Source organism: Ictalurus punctatus, chromosome 14 (genome assembly GCF_001660625.3).
Source record: "Ictalurus punctatus breed USDA103 chromosome 14, Coco_2.0, whole genome shotgun sequence".
NCBI classification, from domain to species: Eukaryota; Metazoa; Chordata; class Actinopteri; order Siluriformes; family Ictaluridae; genus Ictalurus; species Ictalurus punctatus.
In genome coordinates, this window is record NC_030429.2 from 27,254,478 (window position 1) to 27,276,479 (window position 22,002).

General features: G+C 36.7%; 1 protein-coding gene and 1 long non-coding RNA gene across 35 annotated transcripts in view; both read right to left on the reverse strand.

The window, feature by feature from the left end:
* Positions 1–22,002, reverse strand: part of LOC108274794 (uncharacterized) — a 588,939-nt gene that overhangs the window by 261,437 nt on the left and 305,500 nt on the right. For 30 of the 32 annotated variants that reach the window (XM_053685830.1, XM_053685861.1, XM_053685859.1 and 27 more), the window contains exon 6: positions 19,406–19,756. In XM_053685830.1, the coding sequence (XP_053541805.1) occupies positions 19,406–19,756 (351 nt within the window). The remainder of the gene's footprint in view (positions 1–19,405; positions 19,757–22,002) is intronic. The other 2 variants (XM_053685832.1, XM_053685831.1) reach the window with 1 other exon arrangement.
* LOC108261135 (uncharacterized) overlaps positions 9,859–22,002 on the reverse strand; it is a 278,821-nt gene continuing 266,677 nt past the window's right edge. For all 3 annotated transcript variants that reach the window (XR_008397867.1, XR_008397865.1, XR_008397866.1), the window contains 2 exons: positions 14,241–14,297; positions 9,859–11,979 (listed from right to left, as the gene is read on the reverse strand). This is a non-coding gene — a long non-coding RNA (uncharacterized LOC108261135). The remainder of the gene's footprint in view (positions 11,980–14,240; positions 14,298–22,002) is intronic.

The window sequence follows — 22,002 nt, forward strand, 5'->3', positions numbered from 1 at the left end:
GTGTAAAGTGAGTGAGATATGTAAAGACAATAATTATCATATACTACATATATAGGAAATTAGTAGGCAATAATGTTTTAATGCTTAATGTTATCCTGTCAATCATTTTGATTCACTTAACACGTGTTTTCACACATTTTGTGTTTTATTCACTAAAGCAAAATGGATAATGTTGTCTTTCTAATAAGATAATTATATTTATATGGACTGTAAAGAGAATGGAGAGCACAATGCAGAACATTCATTTAAATTGACTAACAAAGTGGGTCTCTTAAATAAAGATTCACAACAACATTTATTGTTTGGATTTTGTAATAACATTTGGTAAACATATGGTTAAAAAGATGAACCTTAAAGTAGTTTAAATCACAAGAATGTGTTTTTATTGGTTTGGGAGGCTTTTTTGCTTCATTGGGGTAGGGATAGTAGAGAATTGACAAGGCAATATAGGATAGAAGAGTGGGGGTGTGATCGGGAAAATACCCTCTGAGCTGGGAAACGAACCCTTCACTGTAGGAGAGACATCGATTGAGAGACTGTAGGACATCGATTTTTTTAAGAAAACCATTAAATCCAGTACGGGTCATTTTGACCCCCATTATGCATTCGTGTAGGTTTTTTTGGTTCATGCACTGTAGGGTTAAATATCAAAAATCTAAATAAAAAAATAAAAAAAGGTGTGCATCAGACCTGACACCTTCATGTACAGTTGGTACATGTAAAGTCATTCCATTCAAATGCTATTGGCGTTAGAAACGTGCATACCCCTGTCGTATGTAACTTTAGAGACAGCCCCTTAACCTGCGAATATCGACCGTCCAACGTCAAGCCAACTTTATTCCAGTAATAAACAGTGTTAGGCAGATTAAGGCTTTTGAGCAGTACACACCGGCTAAGGGGAAGGAGGAAGTGTTGTGCACGAAGGCAGAAGAGGGGTAAGTGGGCTGGCCTCGTAGCCAGGCTAAAGGCTAATAACAGATCCATTTTTCCAACAATTTTTATGGAAATGTCTGCTCGCTTGACAACAAGATGGACTTAATGTTACTCAGAGTGAGGGGAAACAACATACCGGACTGTGTGTATACCAACAGATGGAAAGCATACAGAGTGGTGCCCCGCCCCCACCTGGGCTTCTCTGACCACATTTCCATCCTGCTGGTTCCTGCTCACCGTCCTGTGCTGAAAGACTTTTGGATCGAAACCTTCACTTTGAAACTGGGTCCTGGACTTTTGAACGAACAGGCGACAGACTGTTAAAGTCCACGGCATCTCATGATCACCTATCGTCGTTAAAACCGGCTCCCCTCAGGGACGTGTCCTGAGCCCCCTGCTGAACATGCTATTAACATATGACTGCTCGGCTAAATATCCGGGCAATCATATTGTGAAGTTTGCTGATGACACGGCTTCTGGCAGCGTTCCTGAGGAATCTTAACCCATTCCTCATGAGCAGAGGTCTTTTGCAGTCACTGGAGGGTTTTTCTCAACCTGCCTTCTCAGAAATCTGCGTGCAGTCATTGATAGCTTCTTTTTTCTGCCCTTTCCAGGTATTCCATGCATTTTCTACCCCTAGCCAGTTCAGGTATTTCATGTGTTCCAGCTCAGGCACACCTGCTGCAGCTGATGAAGCCCTTGATTAGTATCAGGTGTGTTTGAGACAACACCTGTTCTGTATATTTGTGAGGGATTCTATTCAGGGGGGGCGAATAATTTTGAAACTGGAGAAATCATTATAAGTTTCATTTTCAGTTGAATTTGTGGAAAACACTTGAAGCATTCGTTGTGTCGGACTATTTCAACTGCTTTTATTTGATCTATTCATTTCAGCTGAAAGTCAGTTTTGCAATGGGGGGTGAATAATTTTGATTGCAACTGCATATAAACACACAGTTTTCTATTATTGTTTATATTTCATTTTATAATTGTTGATTTTATATTCCTTTTCCTTCATTTAGGTTTTACTACAGTAACTAGTATTACATGATTTTATATTGTGAATTGTATCTCTGCAGTGTCCTCAGGTTCCCTAAAATACACTTATAATAATGTTACTGTAACCATCAGTTTAAGGCTCCATGTGTGAGTCCAGTTCCACAATAACACACAATCCAGAAAGCTAGGCCACAAAGGGTCAAAAGGGTCACAGTGAGGTCAAAGGGCAAATCCAGGATAAGAAATCATAAAGCAAGGGTCAGGGTCAGGGTACAGTAACAGGCAAACACATTTGATTAGATCTTACACTCAAGAATTAAATATCCTTACATAAACACACAATGTGGAGTTTACAGATGTACTGTATATACTGTGCAAACAGGAAGTGGACTTGTGAATAATGTTTAATACTTAGGACAGATGAGGAGACAAGACCTGAGCTGATGTTCCAGCTGTTCTTCTCTTTCTTCTTCTTCTTCTTCTTCTTCTTCTTCTTCTTCTTCTTCTTATTATTATTATTATTATTATTATGAAAACTTTATTACAGAAGCAGAATAACTGAGGTGCTACTACAGCTCCAATCTGTGTTTGGGTCGAATTTGATTGTGTCTTGTGTGTAAGCTGCTTTAATCATCTGCGAAGTAAATAAAGGGAAATCTGAGTCATATCTGTACAGTGAAGGATTTATTTGTACATGAGCATGTGGATATGCAGGTGTTTATGGAAATCACAAAAACCCTGTAGAACCTGCAGAACCTGACACCCTGTTTATCCTGCTTGTTCAAAACTCAAATCAACTTCCCTATCAACTGTTCATGAAACATTCACTTGAGGATGATTAGCATAAGAATGAACTCTAGGCAGGGGCGGACTTAGCACTAGGCAATGGTAGGCAATCGCCTTGAAGCCAAGGGCCCCCTAAACATGCAACATATTTTAAATTATTAATGCTAAATAAAGTATGCTGAAAATATAAATATCTATGTTAAAACACTGAATAGGGCCCCATTCCTATATTTTGCCTCGGGCCCTGTCACAAAGTGAAGGTGTACAAAGTGTTGCAATGTAAAAAAAAAAAAAAAAAAAAAAAAAAAAAAAGAGAGACAAACATTTCTAAATCTTAAGACAGAGTCAAGGCTAAAAAGGGTAAAAATGTCAGGTGATCAACAAACTGGGTAAACTAGACAGGACAAAGTCAAGATAAAAACATTAAACAGATCAGGTCAACATTAAAGAGGAAAAACAGGAACAGATCCACAATGCAAATTCTTTCCTAAACCCAACAATGTAATTAGCATTTTTCCTTCCCTCACCCTCATGAGAAAGAGAAAGTAGAAGTTACCTGTAGGCTGTAAACGCTGCAGTCGTTGGTGTTCAGACACGACATAATGGTGGTTGACAGCAGAGCCTCCTAAACTCAAACTTTTATTTAAATCATACTGAATTAGTAGAAATATTCTCCCACTCCAAGTTAAGGATCAGTTTTAAATTCTTATCTATGTTTATCTAAATCTGTGGACTGTGATTTGATTAGTTATTTGTTCTACTAGACACCGCTCTGTCGGGAAAACTCACCGAGGGAAAATGGCTCTTTTATACGGAAGCCCTAAGCGGCCATGCATTATTACTTTTTCTGTTGTTTTCTCGTGATCTCGACTTAATTTTCCTGTGTACTCGACATCCATCATCCTGAAGTCAATGGGTTTTTGAACAGATAGTGTGATGGTTCTGGAAAGGGACTTTGAGCCACACTGAGTAGGTACTACTAAGCGTCGGTTGCTAGTGGATCGCAGATTGTGTGAGGGAACGTAAGCCTTCAGGAGAGAGTTGAGGTAGGAGGATGCTGTTCCAGACAAGGCTTTGAATTTGATACGGGTGGCTACAGGAAGCCAGTGGAGGGAGATGAAGAGGGGTGTGACATGGGTTCTCTTGGGCTGGTTGAAGACGAGGTGTGCTGCAGCATTCTGAATCATCTGAAGGGGTTTGATGGAGCTGCTGGGAGGCCCGAGGGTAGTGAGTTGCAGTAGTCCAGTTTTGAGATAACAAGAGCCTGGACTAGTATCTGTGTAGCCTGTTCGGTACTTACAGGTTCATCTGCGTCATGTTGTGCTCCATTTCATTGAGCAAAATGAGGTTGAAGTGGCACCGTCCTTGTGGTTATAGTGGAACGATGGGGTAGGATTTAGACCATATGCGTTTTTTATATAAAATATAAATGATAAACAAGGTCAACTACATACATATATAAATTAAGCAAGCATTCTTGTTTCTGTCTGACAGGTATTGTTGTGCTACTGGTCTAATTAATGTCAGGAACATGGTAAAAAAATGTGCCTTCCCAGACAAACAGCTACGGGCAAAACATGAAATCGAAGAAATGAAGAAATCAAATAAACTGTCAGGATCAACAGCAATGGCACCTGAGTGTAAGTAGAGTGTTAAAAAAAAAAAAAGATTAAACTGTTGAATATTTGATTATTTGAAAATGTTAGGTGATAATCTAAAGAGTACAGAGAAGCCCCTTTCTGTGTTGTGCAAAAGTGACCTAATTTAGGAAGGCCTACACATTTAGAAATATCAACAAAAACCAACAACAAAAACAACCTTTCAAAGTCCCTGTGTAATTTTTCCCAAACAGACTCATGTTGACTTATGGCAGTGTTCATTTTTTCATCGCTGTAGTCAGTAATGTCTTTGATGTTTCAAAACAAATTCTGGACAGAAATCTACAAGTTATTTGAGAGTTTGGAGAATCACGCTGAAACGAGACCAAATCCAGGACAACGTCACAGCAGCGGCCGGAACAATGCAGCGGTCAATGAGCCAGCCAAGCACCTCTGTCTCTGATCTTACAGAGGTGCTAGAGGTGCCTTGTAAGACTGTGGAGGAATTAAAAGAGCTGTGTGATAAGCTGAAAGATGCTGACTTTTGAAAGAAGATGGTATGTGCCACAACACAGGCAACATTACTAGTCGTTGTTAACCTGAAATAATTTTAAAACAACTTACTCTTGTGATTAATTTCGGATTGTTGTTGTTTGTAGATTCGTTATCTGTGTCTTCAGAGTGGAGGCAGCTTGGGAGATGGAATTAGGAGGATGCTGAAAAAAATTGGAGATATCTCCTTATAGAAACATTACAGTCACAAAGGGAGAAAAGGAAAATGTAAATTTCAGCTGCTCCTAATCAATGATGTCATCATACGCAAGTTTCAAAACTTGCCACTAATGACTAATAATGTGTCTGTTCCAATCCCCAAAGTCTCAAATTATGTGGAATGCAAATAGGTTGAAAATAAGAATGTAAATGTAAAAGTTGTTAGTTCTCAGTACATAAATATTCGTACCATGGTCTATTAAGAAAACAAGAGTAATGTTGATGCTTTTTGAATAGAACTTTAGTCTGAGGTCTAGTTTTAATAACTGATGTCTGTATTGGATCAAGGTGCCTGCAGAAAGGCATACACACACCAAAAACCCCAGAGTGTGGAGGAAATGATTGCTGTGACCCTAAAACATGCCACAGATCGAGTAAAACCAGCCAATCAGGCGAGTGCATTATAATATTTCATTCTAGCAGTTATAAACAATCAGCCAAAAAAACATTTATTATTCTCACACTGACGGACGGACGACCAGAGACAGACAGACAGACAGACAGACAGACAGACAGACAGACAGACAGACAGACAGAACATTATAATTTGTACCTGTTTGTCAGCATTATAGCTTTGGGTCACACACTTTGATCCAGATGATCAAACAGATAATGGAGGTCCAAATGTCGCTCGTAATTAACAAAAAGTTTCTTTAGCTTTACGCTTTATGTAACAACTCTCCAAATTTATACTGCAGACAATAATATCAGAACAATATCCCAGATCATAAAATATCAGCATAATTCAGTTTACATTACTTGATCTCACAGTAAAACATGAACAGAGGGCATTTTCACACACTGAGGTCATGACCTCTGATCTGTGACTGAGATGCCATGTGACGAGGTTGCCCTGGAAACGACACTAGATTATGAGCTCATACTCAAGTCATTTTTATTTTTTAAGCTTACGTGGCTTTGTCTCTAAAGAGATGGAGCAATAGCTATAGTTTAGTGTTTGCTTTTACACTACACACACTGCATAAGTGGGTCACACCAGTGTTTTAATCTAAAACAAGTAGCTAGCAGAACAGTTTACATATATAGTCTATAAATGTGGTTGGTGAGGGAGAAAGCGTCACGTGATCTGCTTTGGAAAAATTAAGTCACCCACCTAACCAGTTGATCCAGATGAAAATCGTAATCGAGTACCAAGAGTCACGAATAATTAACAAAGAGTTCCGCTTTAAGCTGCAGACAATATCACAATAATATCAGAGATCCTAATAAAAACCATCAATATGTCATGAGATAACTTCCATTACTCGATGTCACAGTAAAATGAGAATAGAGGGGATTTTTCCTACAGTGAGTACATGATCTCTAAGCTGTGTCTGAGGTGTGTGTGTGTGTGTGTGTGTGTGTGTGTGTGTGTGTGTGTGTGTGTGTGTGTGTAAAGTCACCATGCAAACAAAGTTATTTGATGAGTTACATTATGAGCTCGTGTAGAGATCGAGCAGTATGATGTGTGCATTCACACACACACACAACAGGTAACAACTATCCGAATTCACCCACTTTAACGTCTGAGTAAATGTTCACACCGATAAAGATAAACAGGTACACATTAAAATATCAGCTTCAAAAGAGACGTGTGTGAATGTTTTTCAGATCATAACACTACTGAATGTGTTCATTTCATTGTTTTCGGTTAAAAGCCAACGAGAAGAACTGCCATCGGAATAACCCCGCCCACAGCTGACAATCCGACACACACACACTCACACACACACACACACTCACATATACACTCACACACACTCACACACACTCACACACTCACACACACACACACACACACACACACACACACACAGAATCACAGCATCTTTACAATTGTTCAATTAAAATAAATGTACTTTGTTCCTTACAGTTCCTCACGTGTCTGTTTTCTCTGGTTAGTCGAAAAGTTCAATAAAACAACGTTCAGAGGACTTTAAGCGAAAGTCTCCTAAGCGTCCCGAAAGGCCGCTGGACGTCCAGTGAACGTCTGTAGCACGTCAAGGAGACCCTACACATGGACGCTCGGGGGACGTTCACAGAGGCCGTTTAGGGGACGTTCTGGGGACCTTTTTTGTCAGCTGGAGCTTTTTGTGCATGAGGTAATTATTCCTCATGATGAGTTAAAGAGTATTTAATTAAATTAAATACATTCCGTTGTATTACATTATTCATAAAGTAGAAGTCTATAAAAGTCAAATCTAACACAAGGAAGTCGATTCTTTTAGTTTCGTTTCATTCCAGATTATTTGCATCTGTTTGGGTGGAGAAGACACTCTACATTTGTTCTCCAGGCAGCACACGCAGTGGCAAATAGAGATATAAAATGAGTGTGAAGTTTGTCAAATGTGCTGAAACTGCGCATTAATCATATTTAACGACATGAGATTTCATTATGATGAAGTGAATTTATGACCACACACAGGTACATCACACCCTGAATTAAATCCACAGACAACATCACGGAAGTCTTTTAAAGATTATATAATAATAATAATGATAATAATAATAATAATAATAATAATAATAATAATAATAATAATAATAATAATAATAATAAGACCTGAAAATAATCTTAAAAACGAAAAGAATATAATGATATGGGCGGAGTTATTTGGGCGGAGTAAAGACAAGCATCAATTTAGGTTTTTCAGCAACACGCGCAGTGGCAAATATTTCAGTTTGGGGAAAAACAGGAAAAGAAATATGTTCATCTAATAAATAAAATATCAGCTCCACTAATAAAAGGGAAATGAATAAAAAGGACCAAAATAAATAAACATTCTGCGTACGTTTTCTCAGAATGGCCGGTTACTATAGAAACTTTTGAAAAAACTTTCAGATGTAGTGAAGCCTCTCACGGATAACCTTCGAAAAGATGTTTCTTTAGTTTGGAATTCTAATTGTCTAATTGCCTTTGATTCTCTCAAAGATCTGTTGTGTAGTTCTCCTGTCCTTGCTGCCCAGATTTCACTAAACCATTTAAACTCGAAGTGATGCCAGTGGAAGCGGTGAGGGTGCTGTAAACTAGAGAGGGAAGGAGATGGGACACCGCTGGTCTTGTTTTTCAGCTTTGAAAAGTAGAAACCGCGGCCATTTAACGCTCATTCCACCTGCTCATTCTCAGGACTGAATATGAATGTAATACAAATATTATCTTTATGATTTGCATTAACACTGCATCTGTTTTGTATGTTGGAAAATTATATAAAAGCAGAAATGTTTTTAAATAATGTCCTCTCACTGGCTGTGTATAATTTATTTTTATTTGAAGATATTTTGAGACACTATTATTAAAAAGCCAATCAGACAGAGAGACAGAATGTACCATGTGATTTACCAGAACAATGTTCCTGTAAGTCACGTGGTTCAGTACCTGTTTACACTGTGGCTTGTTCAGAGTTACCCAGTGCAGTCGTGCAGTATTATATTACTGACTCATACGTACTGCAATAAAAATGGTCACAAAGGACACATTATGCCTCTATTTTTGTCTTTTTAAGATAGAAATAGTCAAAACTACTTCTTTTTGTATCCGAGTGCAAAAGAAGAAGAGGTACAACTAAAGGTTTTCTCTCAACTCCCTTATTAAACATTAAGCCTTGGTTTAATAAACACTGTGGTGAGTTGATGAAGTAAATAAATACAGAGGCTTTTGTTGTTGCCATAATTCTTTTTGGTAAAGATGAGCGTGTTGGTTCTTCAGCTGCTTTGATAGCTTTCTGATTTTAAAAGCCCTGGTGGTGTATTCTGCATACATTTGGCATGTTTTACATACACACCCATTTACACAGAAACTTGTCCCTCATCAACCTCGAACCTGTTCTACGACTCGTGTAGAGAACGTTCAGTTGTGAGTTCACTGATAAATGAAACAGATTTTACCAGCTCTTATTAAGGACCCGAGGCCTTATATGACCTTAAGCTCTGGATCAGATTTGACTTTAGCCGATGTGATCCTTGCAGTTTATGCTGTTAACATGTGTTATGAGAACACAACTGGTTTGTATTTACTCAGGTTACTTTTGTTTTATCTTAGATTTTGTTTTAATTTATAAAACTATTTAGTGTGAGACATACACAAAACAGAAGGAGGCAAATATTTTTTTCTTTCTCATAGATTCTATGTAAAACATCTACGGTGTAAAAAAAAAAAAATTAAAAAGGTGGCATTTTCTCCTCCAGCTCAACACAATGACACTTCAAGTCTGTTCTGTTCTATTGAAAACACAGCTTTTGATCAGTCAAGGTTTTTCTATGCCAAGTCTGGTATGAAATCAACACCACTGTACATGTTAGATAATGACCTCTGCTGGTTAACTGTGTGTAACTACATCCCAAACAAAAGCAAACTCAAAACATAACAGTATTTGTTTAAATTTTGATACAAGTAATTTGGTAATATTTGTGTATAATATATATTCTAATAATATATAAAAAAGACCAGAATCAGGTTCATTTGTGTGTGACGGTATTTATTCAGAGTGAAATGCTGTCACCAAAAACATCTGCCTTGCTCTCTCTTACCCGGAAAACCCTCAAACTGTTTTTATTTACTGCTCAATAATTAATTTTTGTTAATTTTTAGCAAAAAAAAAAGCTTCAGTACTGCAGCTTTAACAATATTTAACTGTTTTTGTGAGGATGATTGAAGCTTAAACACAAACAACTAGAGGGATCAGTTATTATCCAGAACTTATAAAAGTGTAATAAAGTTGTCTATTGATAACTGGGTTAAAAGGTATGAGGTATTGAATATAGAATGCACAGGTTCCCATTTTAGTTCTTTATTTCAGAATTCATCTCAACATGTAGATCAAGGTGTGGTTACTTTAGAAAGAAAAACAACACTATTGAAATCACAGCTCTAATTCTATAAAGAACATTAAGCACTAATATGACTTTCCTGAAATTATAACAGATAGAATTTTACACCTTAACAGATAAAGTGCAAATAATTAGAGAAGTTCCAATAATAAGTCTGAATCAGACCTCCGATACACTGACAAACAACTGTCAAGTTACACAAACTAACATCATTATCCACACCATATGCAACAGTAATATTACATCAAAAATATATATCTTTTTTTTTTTTTAAATAAAGATTCAATTGACAACAAAGTGGTCTGAATACAGAATCAGTTGACTTAATAACTTACAAATAACAACAGTGTAATCCTCATATATAAATTAAATATCGATTTACACTTTGATGCACGCACATAATCAAAGAATATAACTGAAAATCTCTTCACACTGTGCAGTCAATGCATTTACTCTGATTATACAAGGCGCATACCATACTACAATACCACACTATACCATTCTATACAATACCATACTACCTTATACAGGTGTATACAAATTGCCCACAGAACAGCGAGACAGTGATCGGTTTACTCAATACTTTTAACATCACCTTGTTGAAACCATTAAATGGCGGTGAGAATCTCTTCTAAAATGGCTGCCATCATGTCTTTACATGCTCAAAGAGTTCTTTGTGTAACAGATATTTAAGAAGCCAGTAGCGCCCTCTGCTGGTAATTCCCTTCATAACAAAAAGAGACAGCAAAGTAAACATGGCAGAGCTCCACTCCAGCTGTGAATATCTGCCTGCCAAATTTCTGAATACACTTCCTGTATTTCCATTTATACTACCAAGTGATGGATAAAGTATTTATTTTTTTAATTATTATTTATGGCATTTGGCAGATGCCCTTATCCAGAGCGACTTACATTTCTCTAAATTTAGACAACTGGGCATTTAAGGGTTAAGGCCCAGCAGTGGCAGCTTGGCAGGGCTGGGATTTGAACTCACGACCTTCCGAGTTCAAATTTTCACAAATCTTTACACCGCGATGCGGTCAAGAGGTTGACTGGAAAATCTGTAAATGATTTTCCATTTCTTTGGCTCCCATCCACAATCTAAATATCTAAACATAAATAAATTAAAAGAAAACAAATAAACATGTTTGAAATATTAAAACATTCGTGTATCATCAGTTCTTTTAATTATTTCATTAATAGGACAATTTTTTTTTTTTTTTTTTTTTTAAGAAAGCCATTCAATCCAATATGGGTCATTTTGACCCCCTTTATGCATTCGTGTAGGTTTTTTTTTTGGTTCATGCATTGAAATGTTAAATATCAAAAATCTAAAAAAAAAAAAAAAAAATAGTGTGCATCAGACCTGACACCTTCATGAATACTTTACAGTTGGTTTTGTGACTGTAAGTCATTCCTTTCAAATGCTATGGAAGTTAGAAACGTGTATACCCATGTCGTATGTAACTTTAGAGACGGTCCCTTAATCTGTGAATATCGACCGTCCAACATCAAGCCAACTCACTTTGAAACTGGGTCCTGGACTTTTGAACAAGCAGGACACAGACTGTTAAAGTCCCCTCAGGGATGTGTCCTGAGCCCCCTGCTGTACATGCTATTAACATATGACCTCTGCAGAAGAGTACCGATAAAACATTGTAGAAAAGATATTGTGAAGAACAGCGCATAACTGTAGTTGACATGCCAGGAAAAAAGATTACAAAAAAAAAAAAACATGTCCATATGAAAATTAAAAGTCCATATGAAACATAAACTATGTAATGCAGGGTGCAAATTCACAACGTCGAACAGTATAATCCAGAAAGACAAAAAAATATCAACCAATAACACTTTAGAGTTGCAGCAGATGAACACGCCAGCGTTCACACTTATTCACACGTAGGGTCAATGTAGCTCAGCCAGTCCCCCTACTGGCATGTGTTTGGGAGGTGAGAGGAAACCTAGGGTTAGTGTTATTACCAACTGTTGTGCTGGACGTTGCATTACTCAGCATCTGTCCTGACTGGATTGTATCGGACAGCACCCTCCTCCAAAACCACAGAACCTGAAACAAAAGGATGCACAACAATAAATTCCATGTTATTTTACTGAATACATTCTACACCACTCGAATGTGTCTTTAATTGATCAGGATTAAACCCATCAGTGAAGGAAGGTGTTTCTTTTTTCCCCTCAAGATGATTCACTGTATATTTGAATCGGATGTAAAATAATATAGAAGACATATTTAAAGGCAGACAGTGAATCATTACAATATGTTGTACTTAATGTAAATCTCTGGAGAAGTGATGTGATGCAGAGCGATAAGATGCATTAAAGGTTTATTATAATTTTATTAGGACTGGCAAAGTTTACATGTTAATAATTACATTCTAATGCACGCAGCGAATGCAGCCAGTGTTCTGTTCTTCTGTTTGGAATTCTTATCACCTGAAAATCACTCACTGATGCTGAGGATGGAACCTCATGAACAGCCTAAAGATCACCGTGAGATTACTGAGGATGGTACCACTTAAAAACCATGAAGATGGTTGTGGATGTTCTTGCTTGGATAGCCTTAGGACTGCAATTGCTAACAACAGTTTACACTCAAGTCTCCATCACTGAACAGGTAATATCTTCAGTTTGATACAACAGACTTAAATTTAAGATTATAATGAATACAGAAATAACTCAAGTTTCTCACAATCTCATGAATTCCTGGTTACACTATTGCACTTTTCGATTGCACTGGTGTCACCCAGATGAGGATGGGTTCCCTCTTGAGTCCGGTTCCTCTCAAGGTTTTTTCATTATATTTTTGTTGAGTTTTTACTCACCACTGTCATCTCTGGCTCGCTCATTAGGGATGAATTTATCAATTTAGATATTATTTAATTTAATTTAATTTTAAATTTAAATTTAGATATTTCTGTAAATGCAGATAGAAATGACCTCAAACCAAAAGAAATCAATTTTAATTAAAAAAAAAAATCTGGATTTCTGTAAGGCTGCTTTGTGTCGTGTCTATTCTTAAAAGTTCTATACACTGTAAATATAATCGATGCAACAGTGGTGGAGACGGATGCAAGTGCAGATTGTAGTTTAGTGAAAAAACAAACAATACAAATAAAGTTGTTAGAAACACTAAAACATGAATTGGGACATCAAGGCAAAAACGTACATAACTAAAGCAATGAACAGCAAGGGAAGACAGACGCTAGACAATGGGTGAGGTGTCTCTGCAGAACAAAATCCGTGTTTTCCAATTATTGGACATTTTCAAACCGGCATGAGAGTTTTTCAACCCCCTAACCTGATTTGTTAAAATAACCCAAACCCTAACCATAACCGTAGTTTGGATGGTTGAACAATGCGTATCCGGTCTGAAGACGCCCATTAATGTTCTGCAGAAACCTTTACTTGAGACATTGTGTGAGGTGCTAGACATGACTTACGTAATAATGCTCATTAAACCCTAAATGTGAAACATGTGACATGATCAGTAAGGTGCAGTGGCTGATGGGAAACGTAGTTCAGTGCAGATTATTTTGGCATAATCCTACCATTCTGTGTAAAGCAAAAACAAAAGAATTTGTCGTTTCAATACTTTCGGAGGGGACTGTGTAAGCTTTGGGAATTACACTAATATGTAAATAAGTACCAGGTGTACGTGTTAACATCATGCCTAATATTGTAAATGTCATTAGTAACCGCTGTGGAGAGTTTGTTAGGGGGAATAAAATGTTGGTTAAAGATCTAATGTCAAAAGGCACCAATAAATGATCTCCCATTCTTTATAGTGAGTATGAGTAGAGCGTAAATGAAAAGAAGAACAAGTCAAGTAAAGACTTTCACATGATGCTGAGGATACCCCTTTTAGCAGTGCAGTCACATAAAGAGAGTAGCACAGGAAACGCTTCTTTATAGCTCTGAATGTGACCACACACTGTTCAGAGGGTCCACACCAATTCTGTCAATAATCTCTTCAGTAACATGGGTCTCGTCACATTCATGTAATTATCAGGTTTCTGTGTTCGTGAACACAAGTAGGTTCAGGGGGTGTAACAAGGCCAGATCAAGACAAGAGATAAAGTGAGTAAGGAGACAGTTTACAGCTGTCATCAGGTGCAGAACAACTTTTTCTAATTGCAGTGTCATTTATTATAATGTTTGTTAAATAGCAATGAAAACAAATACATCCTCAAGTTTAGGGCTAATAAGAAAACAAGGATGAATTACATAGTTATTGAGCATGATGCTGTTTGGGTTAAAAAGCACTTTCAGATAACATCTTGTGGATTAGTGTTTCCATCTGATACTCACCACGATCGTCCTGTCATGTGTTCAGCAGATCTTCTCCTTGATCATTAGGATTTTCATCTGAAACATAAAGTTAAGTTTAGTGGTTAAAGAACATTTACAAGGGTTAAAACAGCAATGATTCTCACCTCGACTTGTGTTTGCAGGATTTATTTGTGTATTAGGCAGCGAGTTGGTGTGTGGAGGATCAAAAATCCCAAGTGAACTCACTTCAGAATCTTAATAATGGGTTAAGTCTAGTTAATTTACTGTGAAAATGATCTGTATGTGAAAGCAATGCAGAAGTTGTAATTTTATTCCTTGTAAACATTTACATGGATTTCTTTGTGAGAATAAATCACATCAGTCTTGTACAAAAATTTAAACATCCTTAAAAACTGTCAAAGTGACACAAAGTTATGTTTAATTTTGCTTCTGTAGCAGCCCTCTGATATAATTCTGCTAAAGAATTAAACACCATGTAACAGCTTTGTGGTAAACACAGCGTCCTCCTCTAATCATACGGTGCTACTCACGGTTTCTTCTTCTTATATACCAGTACAGCACAGCAACAATCACTCCAATCACTCCAATCACTGCAATAGTCCCAGCTGCTCCTACTCCTACTCCTGTCCAAAACCCGGCTAAAGGAAAGAAAGATCAGATGAACAATTGTGTTATAAAATACAGGTCGAGCAAAAACTACTACAGCTGTTGTTTATCCTAACAGTCACCCCACCTATAATCACAATTATATGACTTATTCAACAAATGTCTTTATGTACTGTATAGTCACATTTATGAAATCACAACACAGTTAAACATTACACATCACATTTTGTCCATTTTTCCAATAATGAAATACGGATGTTTTATTTATGAGCAAAAATATTTTTTCTCTATTGTAACAAAATGAACACTTAACATCTGTTATCATGAAATAACTAGAGTGCTATTACAGATGCTCTCATATAATTATTAACTGTTAATAACCCAGTGTTTCATGTTTTGAGTAAATAATGCTACAGGGATGCCAGAATTATAAGATTATAAGCTCGAGAACATGTTTTTTGTTGTTGTTTTAAATAATAAGTAATAAGTAGGTGATGGGATGGTAAAACTGGTTTGTACTTGTTTACAAACAACACATCAATTTTCTAATGTGTACTCAATAATAATCAGTAACTGTAGCAGTGACATATTACCATATTAAAATTACCCATAAATGTAACTTTTCCAGTTAAAATATCATAATATGAATATCATTTAATGTTGAGTAATATCAAACAATTAGACATTATAGTGGACTTTTTAAACTTTACACCATTTTAGTCTCTTACAGCCAAAACATCTGCTTATTACACCAGTGCTTCCAGAATTAACATTTTTAATATAAAGTTTTTCTATAAATATTATTATAATGACTATAAATTAATATTTAATAAGGACTAGAAATAAATACCAACTTTTAACCATCACTGTACTAGTTACTAGTAACTGGTGTGTTGTGTTATTTGTGGATACGGAAAGCATGTTACTACAATATTACACTCCCATTACACACTCAAAACTGCACTGATGCGAACTTCCATTACAGTCTGAAGTGAGTGGCGTGGTTTTCTGCTGCTGCTCTTCAATGGTTGGGATGCTGCAGCTCCACACTAATTTAAAGTCAGAACCACATATGGGTGTAATGGTCCGGCCACATAAGTTTGGCCATGTATTATAATTAACCAAGTGTCACGATCTCCCCTTTAGACAGAGCTGCAGCTTGCAGCGCGCTTGGAGAGCCGGAGCGAATGTTGATAACTGTGACATTGTTTACTGTGGACACGTGCATTTGTTTTGTTTCTGTTCTGTCTCCTCCCTGTTCTGTCATTGGTTGTTGTTTGAGGGTGTGTGTTCATTGTTTTCAGCTGTCAGCACTTAACACTGATTATGTTCGGGATATATACCCCTCGCCTCCCAGTACACTTCACGGAGTATTATAGTTCGATAGTAGATAGTTAACGTTACGTACCTCGATAGATTAATTTAGTTTAACGTTAGATTAGTTCTCTTAGACCACGCTGGTGTTTTCCGCTCCCAGTTCCCAGTCATAGTTTCATGTTTCCTGTTTCGTGTTTTGAACCCGTTTCCAATGACCGCGACTTCGATTTCTGCCGAGCCCCGTTTATGCCTGTTTGCCGATCGCCCGACCCGTTGACTGTTTCTGATTACGTCTCTGTTTTACGATTTGTATTTATCTGCATATCTCTCTTTAATAAAGCTCTTAACCGCAATTGCTTCTGCCTCCGTTCACGATTCGTGACACCAAGTTAGAAAATTAAAAACAAAATTAACAAAAAAATGAAGGACAGAATTCATTAGCATTTAGTGTATTAAACTTAAAATAATTGTTGGAAGGGCTGGAATGTTTAAGTTAAGTTCACTTAAGTTATCGCGTAAACATTAATTTTGTTAAGGCAACCACTTTCCTCAAATTTTTAAGTAAAATTAACTTATCCGGGCTTACAGTGTGCATACTAATTTAAAGTCAGTGGTCCAGCCACATAAGTTTGGCCAAGTAATATAATTAACTAAGTTAGAAAATAAAAAACCAAAAATAACAACAACAAAAAAATGAAGGACAGAATTCATTAGGGAGTAAAAAAGTCCAGTGAACTTAACATACTGAAATAAATGGAATGAATGTTACTGGTTGTATAAGAAATTAAATCTGCTTTACAGATAATTAAATACACAAGTATATCTCACCTCTGGGAACTTCCTTTTCAGCTTCACTCTCTTCATTCTGTTTTTCTGTAAGAGAAAAAACATTTGATCATCTTGGTACAATCACAGCTCTTCTGTGTGAACTCTTCTCAATGACGCTAAAGTGTTTTACTTTGTACCTGTAGATCAGGGACACATGTAGGTCAGGTCACTACGAATGTAGCTCAGTGTTTACATTCTCAGTCTTACCTTTAACTCCAGTACTGTTTTAACATGCCTTATTAACTCACCCTCTCCACTAAAATAAAAGCTTCATATTAGTAACACTATAATATGTGATTATAATAAATGATCAAATATTTTAGAATAATGTCAACTGAATATTTTGACAATGAATATCACTTAAATAGTATTTCATAGGTAATACATTGTACAAATAACCAAGAGAATGATTTCAGCTCCACTGTTCCTGCTGTCTGGGGTAAAGACGTTCTGATTTAAAAATCTACTGCACATTCGTGTAATGAAAATGATTTAGATGTAAAGTTGTGATGCTTCTACAAGTGTGTGATGAAACAAAAAAGATGGACGGGTGTTGTGTGTTCTCCTGCACTGTTAGCCCAGATTTCATATCTACTTAATATAATTACAACATACTTAAATTATTTAATTTGAGTGCATTGCTAAAAATTTTAAGTAGGTTCTACTGATTTATAGACGTATTTCTATGTGTGAATAATTTTAAGTTAAATGGATTAAAATGATTAAGTTTTTGTCCTGACCACGCCTCCACACAGGACAGCTGTTGCAGAGTCAGGGGAAGACATTTTCTCTCGTAGTTGCAAGTGAATTTGAGGAGCTGTTGAGTGGTTAGAAAGTATGTTTTAGCCAGTTTTTATTGTTTCTATTTTCCATTGAGAGGCTGTTTGTGAGAAATAATGTTATGACACAGGACTGGAGCAGAAGCAGGTGCAGATCAAAGTCTTTAGTTTTACTTAACAGGATACACACAGGTAACGCAGTCTAGACAGGAACAGATGATCTAGCTTTAAACACGAACCTGGATACGAGGCAAGGAACAGAAACAGGACATGAAAACAAGACCGCTTAGCACAGGTAACGTATTCACCATTCAAAAACTCATTCAACATAAATACTGCGAAGTGCGCAGCCACACGAAGGGTTTAAATAACAAACACAATCAAACTGAAACAGACACCTGGATTAAATCAAGATACACCCTCGCACATCAGCCAATGTCTAAACAGAAGGAAGACCAAAACCAAAAGCCAAGGCTCGTGTCCATCCGCAACAGTTCAGTCACGTGCATGAGTGCACTCAGAAGCCGCGCCGCAGTGCCATCTGTCGGCGAGGGCGTAACAGAACACCCCTCCAAAGGGCGTAATGAATAAAAAATAATTGTTTGAAACTGCTTCGGATGTTTTCTCCCGCTTGAACCCCTACCCAGCGAGTTCAGCGGACATTTTTTCATCAATCTGTTTCTTTCTCTGTTAGGATGTAACTTTTTAAATTAAATAAAAAATAAATAAAAAATGAAGGACAGAATTCATTAGGGAGTAAAAAAGTCCAGTGAGCTTAACATACTGAAATAAATGGAATGAATGTTACTGGTTGTATAAGAAATTAAATCTGCTTTACAGATAATTACATACACAAGTATATCTCACCTCTGGGAACTTCCTTTTCAGCTTCACGCTCTTCATTCTGTTTTTCTGTAAGAGAAAAAACATTTGATCATCTTGGTACAATCACAGCTCTTCTGTGTGAACTCTTCTCAATGATGCTAAAGTGTTTTGCTTTGTACCTGTAGATCAGGGACACATGTAGGTCAGGTCACTACTAATGTAGCTCAGTGTTTACATTCTCAGTCTTACCTTTAACTCCAGTACTGCTTTAACATGCCTTATTAACTCACCCTCTCCACTAAAATAAAAGCTTTCATATTAGTAACACTATAATATGTGATTAGAATAAATGATCAAATATTTTAGAATAATGTCAACTGAATATTTTGACAATGAATATCACTTAAATAGTATTTCATAGGTAATACATTGTACAAATAACCAAGAGAATGATTTCAGCTCCACTGTTCCTGCTGTCTGGGGTAAAGACGTTCTGATTTAAAAATCTACTGCACATTCGTGTAATGAAAATGATTTAGATGTAAAGTTGTGATGCTTCTACAAGTGTGTGATGAAACAAAAAAGATGGACAGGTGTTGTGTGTTCTCCTGGCTCAATCTAACACACACATAAAGAGCTTTGTAATTAGCTGTTCAGTGCAGAAGTCCTCAACTAGTAGTTAAAACACTGAGATCATTAAACTGCCCCATATGAACCGCTTTTGTTATACAGTAAGCTTAGTGCCTTTCCAATTCTCCCTCATGTCCAGCTTTGATTTCTGATGTGTGTGATGGTCAGTGTGTGATCTACTGAGACTCACTCACTTACCTTCGACTGAGAGATAAACACGGCTGATCTTTATTGTTTCTGTCTCGACAGATCCCTTGGTGCGACTCACTATCTTGGCGCTCCTGTAGTCAGCTGCATCAGTAGGTGTCAGATTGTGCAACACCAAGGCACAGTTCCCCTTACGCAGCTCTTCCTCAGGAACGTCCACACGCCCCTCATATCCCTCACCCTGATAGATCTCCTCACCGAGTCGCTCAAACACAGTCTCAGATTTGATCTTCCAGATAATATGCGGTGTTCCAGTGACTTCAGTCTGCAGTTCACACGGCAGGACAGCTGTAGACCCCACATGTCCAGATACAGTGAACTCAGGTACTGCAGAGAGGGGGTCTGAGATGGGAAAATTAAAATCTAGATTACTTTCTCACCTTTTAGACAATGATCTTATGTTAAGAGCTTTATTTCATCTATTTTATAACAAAAAGTTACTCACTCACACACACGGTACCCAAGACGATGCAGATGGAATAAAAGGAGGTCATGATGCCCCGATAGTGTCTGGAGGAGCGTGTGAACATTTTCTAAAACAAGGAAAGGAAGGTGTGAAAAAAGAAATATATTTGAATATCAAAAGGTAACAGAGTGCTTATTGGTTTATATCAATCATTTCTCTTTTTATTTATTTATGCTATATTACTTATACAATATACTGTAATATTTAATTTCAGATTCCAATAGGACAGATATAGTCATATCCTTGTAAATCACCACCAGTTCCACAGCATTAAATACATCAATACTTTCACATGATAATCACCATCATCTCCTCCAATGGGCTTTTCTCAAGTTTTCCCCTCTGGAGCACGCAGCAAATATCCTTCATCATCTTATAGTATGAATAACAAAATACAGTAAATAGTAATAATAACAACTTTATATTAATAATCTTTAAAAATAATAATAAAAAATAATTCTACTGAACACTGTAGGCCTGTAGGATATCAAACCCCAAAACAAGCAGCTAGTGATCACCGTTTAAACCAGTGTTTCCTAGCCGGGGTTCCGTCTGATGAGAGCAGGGTGCTGTGTAAAAATCCTTCACACGCCTAAAATGTTTATAAAACATTTAATATGCATGATATAATGTGCCTGAAATAATAATAATAATAATAATAATAATAATAATAATAATAATAAATTATATATATAAAAAATTATAATTCCTTCCCCCTCGACCCCCCTCCCTGCTGACCTGTCAGCAGCACGTCAGCATCAGTATGTGTAACGTATGTGTGTGTTTTATCCTAATAATTAGTGTGTGACGATGCGTGTGTGAGCGCTGCACAATCGAATATTGATCTCCATTAGGATTTTGACTGCCCACGATTATGAACATGATCGACTGCGATATCGATGTTTAAAGTTCGACTTTAAATCTAAATTAATAATAATAATAATAATAATAATAATAATAATAATAATAATAATAACAACTACTAATATATATATATATATATATATATATATATATATATATATATATATATATATATATATATATATATATATATATATATATATATATATACACACACACACATACACACACACACACACACTAAAAAAACCGAAAACTGAAATAAATTAAAAAGATGAGACGAGTTTATTGTCTTAAGAGCTTTACGATTCTTAGATGATGAAATATTTTGGATGTACTGTTGGACCTCTTCTAAAAACAATGAATAAGGGATTTTGATGAGTGAATTTACTGCGGTGAATATGAAATTTAGATAATAGATTAATAATAAAGTATTCATTAAACTGTGGCGGCTGTGGATCAGGTGGTAGAGCGGGTCGTCCACTAATCGTAGGGTTGGTGGTTCGATTCCCGGCCCACGTGACTCCACATGCCGAAGTGTCCTTGGGCAAGACACTGAACCCCAAGTTGCTCCCGCTGGCATGTTAGCACCATGTGTGTGTGTGTGTGTGTGTGTGTGTGTGTGTGTGTGTGTGAGAATGTGACAGTGTAAAGCACTTTGGATAAGAGCACTATATAAGTGTGCTATTTACCATTTAAATTGAGCTTTTTGTACATTACAGGAGCCAAACAGTACATCCTTAAAAAACAAAGAGAAGCCCGGAAGCACATTGCAGTTACTAAACCTAGAAAATTCGACCCAAAATAGCTGCGTGTGAGGACAATCCCAGAAGATATGAAGAACGGTTTCATTAGGGGCACCACAAAAAGAACAACTTGCACCTATATCCAACTTAAACCTTTTATTAAAAAAAACTAAAAACTTGAGCCAGGTAAAATTTGTGTAATAATTTGAATGAAATTTCTCCATCCTTGTTAGTTATTATGTATTTCAAAGGCAGAGTCCATACTTTTTCCAATCAATATGGTCAACCAAATTCTTCCAATATGACTCCACATATGGAGTTGTTACGAGCTCCTTTTGAAAGAGATCCAATTCCATAATTACGTGATGAAGGATGTGACCAAAAGCACAGTTTTCCTACTGGGAACTCAAATGGGTCTAAAGAAATGGGAAAGGTGTTAGATGATGTAACAGACTCCATTAGAAGCATAACGACTCCTTTAGGAATAGTGTCTATTATAATGGAAAATTCCT